This window comes from Oryctolagus cuniculus, chromosome 4, assembly GCF_051225735.1.
Source record: "Oryctolagus cuniculus isolate XC-2025 breed Fujian yellow rabbit chromosome 4, ASM5122573v1, whole genome shotgun sequence".
In the NCBI taxonomy this organism is placed as follows: Eukaryota; Metazoa; Chordata; class Mammalia; order Lagomorpha; family Leporidae; genus Oryctolagus; species Oryctolagus cuniculus.
The window spans coordinates 80,925,763-80,937,855 of NC_142870.1; the positions used below are offsets into that span (position 1 = coordinate 80,925,763).

The 12,093-nt window shown below is 53.3% G+C and overlaps 1 protein-coding gene across 2 annotated transcripts in view; it reads right to left on the reverse strand.

Annotated features, from left to right (window-relative positions):
- Nucleotides 1-12,093, reverse strand: part of ITGB5 (integrin subunit beta 5) — a 114,280-nt gene that overhangs the window by 35,061 nt on the left and 67,126 nt on the right. For both annotated transcript variants that reach the window (XM_017347042.4, XM_089331853.1), the window contains 2 exons: nucleotides 11,817-11,906; nucleotides 4,438-4,572 (listed from right to left, as the gene is read on the reverse strand). In XM_017347042.4, coding sequence (XP_017202531.2) covers nucleotides 4,438-4,572; nucleotides 11,817-11,906 — 225 coding nt within the window. The remainder of the gene's footprint in view (nucleotides 1-4,437; nucleotides 4,573-11,816; nucleotides 11,907-12,093) is intronic.

A 12,093-nucleotide genomic window follows, 5' to 3' on the forward strand; every position in this document is an offset into this window, starting at 1 on the left:
ACCAGCTCTGTGCTATGGCCTGGGAACAAAGTAAAAGATGGCCCAGGTCCTTGGGCCCCTGCACCCATGTGGGAGATTCGGAAGAAGCTGCTGGCTCCTGGCTTTGGATCGGTGCAGCTCTGGCTGTTGTGGCCAATTGGGGAGTGAGCCAGCAATGGAAAACCTCTCTCTCTGTCTCTCCCTGACTCTCCTTCTCTCTCTGTGTAACTCTGACTTGCAAATAAATAAGTCATTTAAAAAAGATAAAGAGAGAGCATCTGGCAAGATTCTCAGGCCCCTTTGAGCCTCGGGCTTTGGCACATAAAATGAGAGAGTAACGGCTACCATACAGGGCTGCTGTGAGAAGCAGAGAAAGCAACAGCAAAGCCCTGTGCTACCATGGTTTGCAGAACCTTCTGAGTTCCCATTAAGTGGTAACTAAAATAGTCCCCTCTGCAATGGGGAGGCTACAATCCATGAGCTGAGTAGGCTCGAGGTACAAAGCCCCTGGGTTGGCTTGTGAGTTCACCACTTCTGAGTGGGGTGAGCCTGGGCAGGCCACGTACATCCCCAGGCCTCACGCTGGCTATCAGCAAGAAGAGCAGCACGTCACCCCACCGCAGGCCGCACGGTGTGTGAACCAAACGTCAGCAGGGACACAGAGCCGCTCAGGGAACTGCTCTCTCTCTGGAGGTGACTGTCCTCACTATCAGAGCAGAGGGATACTGCGGCACTTCTAAAAGTTCATGGAAAATGGAATGAAAAGTATTTTGGTATGAGAATGCTTGAAAGGCATGCATAGTTTTCTCATGATGCACTTTTCCATGAACGTTCTGAAGATTCCCCTTAGGTACAGCAGAGCAGATTCATAGGCACCAGAGTCTGGCTACAGAACCAGAGAGCTGGGGCCAGCGTGGTGGCGCAGCGGGTTACACCGCAGTGTGCCACGCCGGCATTCCACAGGAGCACCAGTTCAACTGGATGGCGCTCCTGGCTCCTGGGTTTGGCCTAGCCCAGTCCCGGCCATTGCGGCCATTTGGGGAGTGAACTAACAGATGGATGACATCCCTGTCTCTGTCCCTGTCTCAGTCTCTCTCCTTCACTCTCTTCTGTAATGCTGCCTTTCAAATACATTAATTAGTTCATTAAAAATAAGAAACTAAAAACAACCAGACAGCCCTGGGTTTGAACTTTCATGTCACTAGTGTGCAGTCCTGGACAATTTATTAAATCCCTGAGCCTCGGTTTTTCTCACACACCAGCATGACATCCTCCTCAGAGGGAGCAGGTGGGAGTGCAGAGAGACTCACCCCCTGTCTTTTTTTTTTTTTTAAAGATTTATTTTATTTATTTGAAAGGCAGAGTTATAGAGAGGCAGTGGAAGAGAGAGAGAAAGAGGTCTTCCATCTGCTGGTTCACTCCCCAGATGGCCGCACAGCTGAAGCTGAGCCGATTCGAAGCCAGGAGTAGGAATTTCTTCCAGGTCTCCCACATGAGTGCAGGGGCCCAAAGACTTGGGCCATCTACTGCTTTCTCAGGCCATAGAAGAGAGCTGGATCGGAAAAGGAACAGCCAGGACTCGAACCTGCGCCTATATGGGATGCCAGAGCCGTAGGCAGAGATTTAACACACTGTGCCACAGCACTGCTCAGATCTTTTTCTTAAAAACTACAGTCAAGGGGCTGGCACTGTGGCATAGTGGATGGGCTGCCACCGGCAGCACCGGCATCCCATACGGGCACTGGTTCATGTCCTGACTGCTCTTCTTCTGATCCAGCTCTTTGCTGCAGCCTGAGAAAGAAGTGAAGGACAGCCCAAGTGCTTGGGCCCTTGCACCCACATGGGGGACCTGGGGGAAGCTCCTGGCTTCAGATCGGCACAGCTCCAGCTATTGCAGCTGTCTGGGGAGTGAACCAGCAGGTGGAAGACCTTTCTACCTCTCCCTCTCTCTTGTCTGTAATTTTACCTCTCAAATAAATAAATAAATAAATAATCTTAAAACAAACAAAAAACTACGGTCAAGGGGCCGGTGCTGTGGCAGAGTAGGTAAAGCTGCCGGTTGTGATGTCAGCATCGCATACGGGCGCTGATTCAAGACGCGGCTGCTCTGCTTCCAATACAGCTCCCTGCTAACATGCCTGGGAAAGCAGAGAAAGATGGCCCAGGTGCTCGGGCCCCTGCACCCATGTAGGAGATCTGCAGGAAGCTCCTGGCTCCTGGCTTTAGTCTGGTCCAGCCCTAGCCACTGCGGCCATTTGGAGAGTAACCAGCGGATGAAAGATCTCCCTCTTTTTCTGTCTCTCCTCCTCTCTAACTCTGCCTTTCAAATAAATAAATAAATAAATCTTTAAAGAAAAAGCTACAGCCAAACCAAATTCCATCCTCCGCTTAATATCCTGAACAAAATGCAAGAGATTGGTCCTGATGATTGCAGCCCACTTCCCTCTGGAGGAGCATTCCTAACGTGGGTTTTCCTGCTTTATAAGATAAGCAGTTCTGTCCAGCGCTGGGACCTTCCCAGAGCTGATAAGACAGTCTGGTGAGTGCAACCCCAGCCAGTAGTAAACAGCCAGAGGAGACATCTGCGACCCAGTCAAGCCTCCCCCGGTCGACATAATCAACACTGGCAGGAAGTGTTTGCTCAGCTGCAAATCTGCCTGACTGCGCCGTCACCGTCTGCATCATCTGTCTTATTCCTGAGGATGTCACCAGCAGCTTCCAGAGCCTTCCCGAGACCCCGGGTCTCCTGCGCACTGTCAATCTCTGATTAGAGAGCCCAGCCCTCTTTCCTAAGGCACCCACTTGTCCAGGAAAGGGCTTGTGTTTATCTCCTGCATAATTTTTTAGCGTTCCTGACACTCTGCACCCAGTGTTGTACACACAGATCTTCCCACACTGTTTTTCTGGATATTTCTGCCTCCTCCCATTTTTTCTTTGTAACCCTTGCAATTACAGGACTCTAGTAGTTTTTTTTAAATTAATCTAGATTGAGTAACCATCATAATTCATGAAACAAGATGAATATAATGCAACTCCTGACAGCTGTTAAACATAGAAAGTAAAATTTTTGGATATGCCCTTTAACACTTCCTGCCAGTGTTGATTATGTCGACCGGGGGAGGCTTGACTGGGTCACAGATGTCTCCTCTGGCTGTTTACTACTGGCTGGGGTTGCACTCACCAGACTGTCTTATCAGCTCTGGGAAGGTCCCAACGCTGGACAGAACTGCTTATCTTATAAAGCAGGAAAGCCCATGTTAGGAATGCTCCTCCAGAGGGAAGTGGGCTGCAATCATCAGGACCAATCTCTTGCATTTTGTTCAGGATATTAAGCGGAGGATGGAATTTGGTTTGGCTGTAGCTTTTTCTTTAAAGATTTATTTATTTATTTATTTGAAAGGCAAATAGTTCACACCCATGTCAAATAAAATCACTTACTGCTGAGCAAGACAGGGATGCGCGTCAATTCTGTTTCTACGTCTCTTTGCTGAGTTTCAAGCACAAAAACTTACATAACCAGGAAGATGGGAATGGAAGGAGTAGTGTTACAGTGACACCATCTTGTTCTGCGAATGTCTTCAGAGTTAAATGCCATAAATAATCATTTGTAATGGCTTATCTGACAACTCAATAGGGCTCCTTTCAAGTTTGTTAAACAAGCTATCTTGGAAGGAATGTGCTTCTCGGTCAGTGCAGTCCTTCGCTTGCTCACCTTTGTCCGAGGTCTGGACTGTCCCTTTATTGCTGGGGCAAGGCCCCACTGGAGCACGTGTTGTGGGTGAGAGGGTCGCCCGTGCGATGTAAGGTGAGCACAGGGCCACTGTGAAAGGGGCGGGAAAAGATCTGCAGGGGAGGTCAGAGGACCACGGCTGAGAGGCAGCTGGCCGTGCTGCTACACCTGCTGGGCTCTCCCCTGCAGCCCAGGGCGCAGCCAGCTCCTGTCCACGCCGGCTGTGTGCCCACAGGACACGGTCATCTATTTTTAAGGTCCCTATAATTTGGTTTCCAACCAGATTCTTTATGGAAAAGAACGCTCCCTCACTGCCTTTGTCGCTTCCTAGCAACAGCACCGTAAGCAAAGGGAGGAGGAGCACGGCCTGCTCCCGGGGCAGAGCCCTCCAGTGAGGCACGGACAGCTCCCACCCCACGTGCCGGCCTCTGCGCGGGTGCTGGGCCCCATGCTCCTGTCACCCACGCATCCTCCCAGCCGTCAGTCCCTGGCCCGGCACAGAGGTGGCCATCTTCACTTCCACTCATCTGGACAAGGCAGAGACACTCACTTAGCGCATCACATGGGACACGTGATCAGCTTTCTGCATATCTCACAGAAAGGAACAGTGGGAGGCCTCTACAGCACGCTGTGGAAGACCAGGCAGGAGAGCCAGGTCTCTTAGATTAACTGCAGGGCAGAACCCGAACTCCCAGAGGGCTCTGTGTGAGCCAGGGCCCAGGACTCACCGTGTCCCCAATCTTCAGGCCCTCGCACTTCCTCTGACCCGGGTAGGATGCACCATCTTGGCAGGTAGCAGTGAAGACGAGATTGAGATCTTCGGGCTGATCCCAGACAGACAGCTCTACTTTAGACCGGATACTCTGAACAGAGGGAAAACAAAAGCCAAATCTCTCAGTGAGGGCCAGCGCAGAGGTGCTCCCCACGCTGGCTTTCTGATGCCCACATGACTTTCTCTAACACAGGAGCCTCTGGCCAAGGAGAGCCCCGTGGGCTTGGTTCCCCGGCCCCTCCCTACCCTTCTCCTTCTCTGCAACCCACACACCATCCTTGCAGACCTGGCACGGGCTCCCTCTGAGCGTGGAGAGCTGATGACCTACAACTGCTTTCAGGGCCATGCTCTACCCCCTGTGCGCCCTTCCAAAGTCAGCTCTTATCCCCTCAGGTGCAGCTCCTCAAACCTCGCCTTCACACGCCCGGGATAACACTCCCTTGTCCAGTGGCTTTCTCTCCTCCCTTGCCTTGGCCAGCTCTTTGGGGTCCTTCAAAGCCAGCCCAGCAGCCTCCTCTCCAGGAACCCACCCTACTGTTCTTATGCTCGAGCCCAACCCGCAAGAAGTGATGTCCACATTAATGACTTTGAAACCTACATCTCACAGGTGGCTTATGTTCTCTAGACAGCGGACGAAACAGAAATCAAGTCAAAGTTATCCATCAGAATAGAGGATGCGAGGGCTCTCATACCCTGCTAGCGGGAGCTCAGGCGGTTATAACCCCTTAGGAAACTGCCAGGCAGCATCTGCTGAGGCTTAGGCGACCCACATGTGGTGCCCCTACAGTAGGAACCAGAATCTGGCACCACTCGGATGTCCTTTACCAACAGAACGCAGGGCTGGCACTGTGGTGCAGCAGGCTGCGTACCACCTGTAACTCTGGCATCCCACACTGGAGTGCTGGTTCCAAAGCCAATTGCTCCGCTTCTGATCCAGGCCCCTAATACACCCGGGAAGGCAGCAGAAGATAGCCCAAGTACTTGGGCCCCTGCCACCCACGTGGGAGAGACCTAGATGGCGTTCTGGCTCCTGGCTTCACCCTGGCTCAGTCTGTTTCTACACACTTAGTACAGCAGGCCACATGTACTCAGAAACACAGAGAACCCCAATGGCCTGCCTTCCCTGGGGCCCCTCCCTCCCGCCCAGGCGCACTCAGGAAACACAGGCGCGGAGCGGCAGGCAGGCAGAAGTGCTGCACACTCTCGTGAGGTTTCCTCTTTTTCTTTTTTGCTGACTATGTAGTGCTAAACTTGAAGAAGTGAAATATGCAGTTTTCCCAACAAATTAACAGCCTGTTGGAAGCTCTCTGCAAAAAAAAAAAAAAAAAAAAAAAAAGGTCTCTCCTTGGCTGCTTCCACAGCCCTCTCAGATATACTTCTAAGTGCCACTCGACGCATGCCGTGCCCGGCTGGATGCAAAGGGCCATCTCGTGTTTCTCTCTGGGGCTTGGCCCAGACTCCTGTTGGATGAATGGATGGATGATGGAAGGAGGAACATTTTACCAACAGCTATGCTAAGGGGCTCAGGCCAGGTCGGTAGATAGGTAGATAGGAAGCCGCCTAACAAATTACTTGGACACAGAGGGGCCCTGTGGCTCACAACAGGGGAAGGAGGCACCAGTTCTCCCGAGTGGGATCTGCCGAGGCTGCCACTTGGAATGTGAGTGGAGGGTTTGGAAGAGGCACAGTGAGCCCAAGGGATGGGGACTCTGTCACTCTGGTCACTCCAAAGGCAGGAAGGACCCACTCAGGCCGACCCAACACACTTCCAGGCCCACATTTTCTTTTTAAAGATTTATTTTATTTATTTGAGAGTCAGAGTTACAGAATAAGGTAGAGCCAGAGAGAGGTCTTCCATCTACTGGTTTACTCCCCAACTGACAGCAATGGCCATCTTCTACTGCTTTCCCAGGCCATAGCAGAGAGCTGGATTGAAAGAGGAGCAGCTGAGACTTGAACTGGCATCCATATGGGATGCCAGAGTTGTAGGCTGAGGCTTTCACCCACTGAGCCACAGCACTGGCCCCTCCAGGCCCATTTCTGATCCCCGCAGTGACACACACAGCTCTCTTTGGACACTGGCTCTCTAACTTTGCAGGGTACAGCTCATCACGCTGGATCCTGGTCGGAAGGGTCAGTCTCCCCAGGAGACCATGGACTTCTGGAGGCAGAACCGTGTTGGTTCGCTGTTCTACTCCGAGGCATAGCGTGATGCCTGCCACACACCAGGCTGTTAGCATCTGTGTGTTAAGTGAACGGAGTGCAAGCTATAACAGAGATCAAAGCCACGGGCAATCAGTTCTCACATGAAGGCTTTTATGTGGGACTCCTGAACTCAATGAACTCCTACCAGACTCACCCCTGAAGACGACTCCTTACGGTTCACCCTGGGCAAAGGAGACAATGTCAAGAACGTTAGCGGCTTAAAAGCCGTTCTGTTACATACTCCTCGGTCAGGCCACATCTGCAACTGCTTTAAGCCAGGCCAGCTGTGCAGCGGGTGGCGCAGACTTTATGGCAACAACAAAAAGAGAAACATGTGTTCTGCTGGGGGAACAACACAGCAGGCCTCTGAAGTTGGCCTCCACATGCGGCTGCAGCGGTTCCAGCTCACTCTGTCCTTCCCCACTCAGAAACGAGGCCGCCGTGACTGCCCCCCGAGCCCCTCCCCTCTCCAGCAAGTGCGATGCCGGGGTCCCCTCCTCCCCTGCGTGCCACTGCTGGGTGCTGGAAGGGGACTGCTCCCCACTGCCCACCACAGAGCAGTTGCCAAAGTCCTTAGGGAGGACGTGGTGATTTCTCACAACGAAAAACTTGGCACAGCAAGAAAAAAATCGAACAGTCAAATGTTTTGCACTCCGCCAGACTCTACCAGACATGAAATCAAACACACGCTTCCCATGCGCTCCAACCAAGCGCATCACAGGACGTCCCCTGGAGCGAGTGCCAGCCCTTCAGGGGGGCAAAAGTCAACAGCATGCAGTACCCAGTGCTGTGTCGCAAGACTCAACGTGAGATCCAACACAACCCGCTCAGTCGGCAAGGCGACCAGTCCACGTCAGGCTGTAACTGGACCTTGGCCAGAGAGAGGAGCAGGTGGAAGTGTAACCTCTGCTGCTGGTCAACACCGCCCCCAACCCCCCCCCCCAACACCAGAGACCCGCACTGGACTCAAATCCAGGAAAGGTGCAGGGAGCCCACAGCCTTCAACTCGGCCGGAAACGCAGCAGCCAGTGAGACGGGAGCGCTGCAGAAGGCGGCAAGCCAGTCCTTCGTACCCACTGCTCTCACACACCACTGCTGACGGCAGAAGTGGGGTCCCCCCCACACCTAGCACTCTCCAGCAGGCCATCTAGGGTCCTCCAACTCAGTTCTGACACCGTCTTTACCCAGAGACAGGGTCAGGGTCAGGGTTCAAGGCTCAGCCCCACAAGACTCTGCCCCTCTCTCAGAGGCTGCCACCAACACTTGTGAACCACCGGCTCCAAACCTGGGCTCCTGAGGCCCCGGCCTCATGTAAGATTCATTTGCCAGGGCAGCTAACACAGCTCAGGGGTCGTTCCTTAGGTTTACTCGTGTATTAATAAATGGAGGGTACAGATGAGTAGCCAGGCCAGGGCATGTGGGAAGGAGCGCTGAGTGTCCGTGTCCCCTCCGAGTGCACTACACTCCAGGTGCCTCCATGTGGTCAGCTGTCTAGAGGGCTCCCAACCCAGTCCTCTGGGGGTTTTCTGGAGGCTTCACTACACAGACATGGCTCACTGCCTCGCTGGCCATCAGTGACCAATTCCAACTTCAGGCCCTCTCTCGTCCCAGGAGGTCAGCGGAAGAGTGGAAGGTCCAACCCTCTAACCACGTGCGTGGCTTCCCTGGCAAGCAGCCCCCATTCTGAGACCATCCAGAGCCACCTAGGTCATAGCATTAGAACCAGCGCTGTGCCCATTACTACAAAGTGTGTCAGGAACAAGAGTCAAGACAAAATCCTGGGGCCGGCACTGAGGCACAGTGGGCTAAACCATGCCGGCATCCCATATGGGTGCTGGTTTGAGTCCCGGCTGCTCCATTTCCAATCCAGCTCCTCACTAATGCACCTGGGAAAGCAGTGAAGGATGGCCCGAGTGCTTGGGCCCCTGCACCCATGTGGGAGATCTAGAAGAAGCTCCTGGCTTTGGCCTGATTTAGCCCTGATACGTACAGCCATTTGGAGAGTGTCCCAGCGGATGGAAACATCTCTGTCTCTCCCTCTCTGTATAACTCTGCCTTTGAAATAAATAAATAAATCTTTAAAAAAAAAAAAAAGGACAAAGTACAACAACAAAAGACGCTCCTTGTGCCCATATCCATGAGGGTTTTCAGAGATTTATGTCAGGAACCAGGAGCAGATACCAATACGTGCATTCCGCCCCACACCACAGTAGCAGGAGCACTAACCCAGACCCCTGACACGGCCTCAACCACGAGGTTCTGCTCAGATCCTTAAAGTGGCACCTTCTATATTTATCACCTGCTTTAAATTTTGACTGACGGGAAGGGTACAAGCAGGCAATCACCAAGGATCACAACTTTTTGTTTAATATATTGATGGGAGTGATGGTTTTACAGGTGTATATGATTAAAACTCAGCGGGCTGGCACTGTGGCGCACTAGGGTAATCCTCTGCCTGCAGTGCTGGAATCCCATATGGGTGCCAGGTTCTAGTCCCAGTTGCTCCTCTTCCAGTCCAGCTCTCTGCTGTGGCCCAGGAGTGCAGTGGAGGATGGCCCAAGTGCTTGGGCCTTTGCACCCGCCTGGGAGACCAGGAAGAAGCACCTGGCTCCTGGCTTCATATCGGAGTAGCTCCAGCCGTAGCAGCCATTTGGGGGGTGAACCAACGGAAGGAAGACCTTTCTCTCTGTCTCTCTCTCACTGTCTAATTCTATCTATCAAATAAAAAAAAAAAACTTATGAAGTCATATACTTTAAATCCATATAATCTTGGATGCTCATAATATCTCAGTAAGGCCTTAACATTTTTAAATATTTAATTAAATTTATTTACTTGAAAGGCAGAGCATCAGAGAGAGAAAGTGAGAGGGAGGGAGACAGAGATCTTCCATCTGCTGGTTCACTTCCTAAATGACTACAATAGCCAGGCTAGGCCAGGAGCCTGGAATGCCATTCTGGTCTCCTATGTGGGTAGCTGTTTCCCCAGGAGCATCAGGAGGGAGCTGGATTAGAAGTGGCGCAGCCAAGACTTAAACTTGCGCTCATATGGGATGGGATGCTGGCATTGCAGGGGGCAGCTTAACCTGCTGAGCCACAACACTGGCCCTAGACGCCTTCAATTCTTTTCTGCTGAATTTGAATCATTATTGTTGATAGTATTCTAGTAAGCATACATTTTTAAAAAGTTGAGTTTCAAATGTTCGTTCATAAGCTATGTCTTGTTTCATGATGTGTGTTCTTAATCAACTCAGTCAAAGTGAAGGTTCACTCTTTCTCAAGGGATTGCACCCCAGGTTCCCATCATGGAAAGACCACGTTCTCCTCTCATCCCCTGGCCTGGTGCCTCTGCTGACCTCTGCTCACAACATAGAGAATGCTTCGCCATCTCGCTCCCTGACACTCGGGGTCCCTGGATCTCCACTGAGAAAATGAATTTATAAATCACAAACCATGTTCAGGTCCAATGCCACCCATCTCACAGACACAGCATGACAGCACTTGTGCTCCTCAGATTCCTGTGGTCCCTACATAGGCAAGGACCACAGAACCAGCCGGCCACATCGGACATAGACGGAGTGGGGAGCTCAACCCGTTCTCCGGGGCTGCGTGTCGTTACGCCTCCCTTTATTGAAGCCGCGAGGGCCTCAGAGGGAAACGCTGGGCGGCGGCCTTCTCCCAACACCCCACAAGCCCAGCCACTTCTCCCCAGAGGCTCCGACTCAGCAGGAAGCCGGCCTTGGTCACCTTCCTCTGCACATGAGCCCAGCGGCAGTGCCCTGGCTGCCCCACGGGGTCTCAGAGAGGGGACTTGCGGCACAGGGCAGGGTGTTCCTTTAGCTCAGCGTCCAGGGCCCCAGACCCAGGAGGCTCCCGGGGCAGAGCATGCCGGCGCCCCTCGCACGCATGCCCACACGCAAACCCTCTCTGGGCACGTCCCATTGCAGCAGACCCGGCCAGGCTGAGCTCCCCTCTCCTGAAATGCAGACCTAATGACTCAGCGTGGAAATCTGCAAACCACGTAAGCTGCTTTGGAAAGCCTGCCTCGCTGGGCTCTGGGTTCCGGGCTGGTTCCCAGATCCGGCGAGGATTTAAAGGTCAGAGAGATCAGAAAAACGGATGTTTGTGTGCTGGGGGTAGGGCAGGAGGGGAGGAGGAAACCTTTAGTTTCTCTTAACAGGAAGTTTCAGGGAGTGAGGAGGTGTCGATTCTGTGAGAAGATCCTTAATCACAAGTGAAGTGGGGGGCGGGGGGAGCGAGGAGGGCGGGGGGGGGCAACCAGCCAGGAATCCTCCCAGCTGCCCAACTCACTGCCTCTAGGACAACTCACTGCAGGACTGGCTGCACCCCAAGCTCTGGGGCGCCCCCTGTGGCCAGGGCATCAACAGAGGGATGGAACCCACACAGGAGCAGGCAGGATGCTAAAGTCTCATCTGCAAACCAGGTCCTGCTGGGACGGCCAGCTGAGCGAGTGGGGGGCGCCCTGGTTGGTCAGGCCCCCTGAGAGTCTACAAAAGCCCCTCTTCTGTGAGTTTAGGACTGGCAGTGCTCCTGAGACCACACCTAGTCTACGGGTAACTTCAGCAGGGGCGGGCAACTCCCATAAGGCACTACCACACTGGCGCCTCCTCCCAACCTGGGAGACAGTGCCTGCCACTCCCGAGAGAAGGCGGGTCTGGCTTCAGGGCTTCTTGGGCGGTGAACATCGAGGGAAAGGAGGGAAGAAGGCAGGAGAAGTCTGGGGAACAACTCCCCGGGGTGAGGAGGTGACTGGGGAGTCTGTAAGTGCCAAGGTCCCCTGCGGAGAGACAGCAGCACAGAATCTCCCAGACCCACTCAAGGTCCTGAAAAGACCTGACCACAGTCAGACCTGAAGCACGGAGGCCAAACCCCACGTCCAGTCTTCCCTCCCACGTGACTGTGCGGCCCCTGCCCAGCTCCGCGGGATCAGCCGAGGACGAGGGTCGAGACCACAGAGGGGCAGGGGGAAGGACACAGCAGTCAGGGTCCCGGGACCCTGGGCAAAGGACAGGGAGCAGAGCCAGGTCCCCAAGCACAGTGTGCTGCCTGCCTGCAACTGTAAGCCCCAGGGCCTCAGGCCGGAAAGGCGTTGGGGAGAAGTCGGTGACTTACGCTGTATGCGTTGATAATGAGCTGAATAATATTTTTGGAGTCTCCATGTAAAATCTCCACTGTGGTTCCCGGTATCAGGGCTGTAAAATTCTTGGAAAAGAAAAGAAAAGATATAAGCCCACTTTGCCCTTCTGTCCCATCAAAGAGCAAACCCCGCCCCATGCAGAACAACACTGGAGGCTCAGCCCTGGACTTGGCCACTCAGGCTGCAAAAGATGCCCAAGGAAAGGCGACAGGACTTGCACGGGGACGGACCCAGAGGAAAGCGGCTGACCAC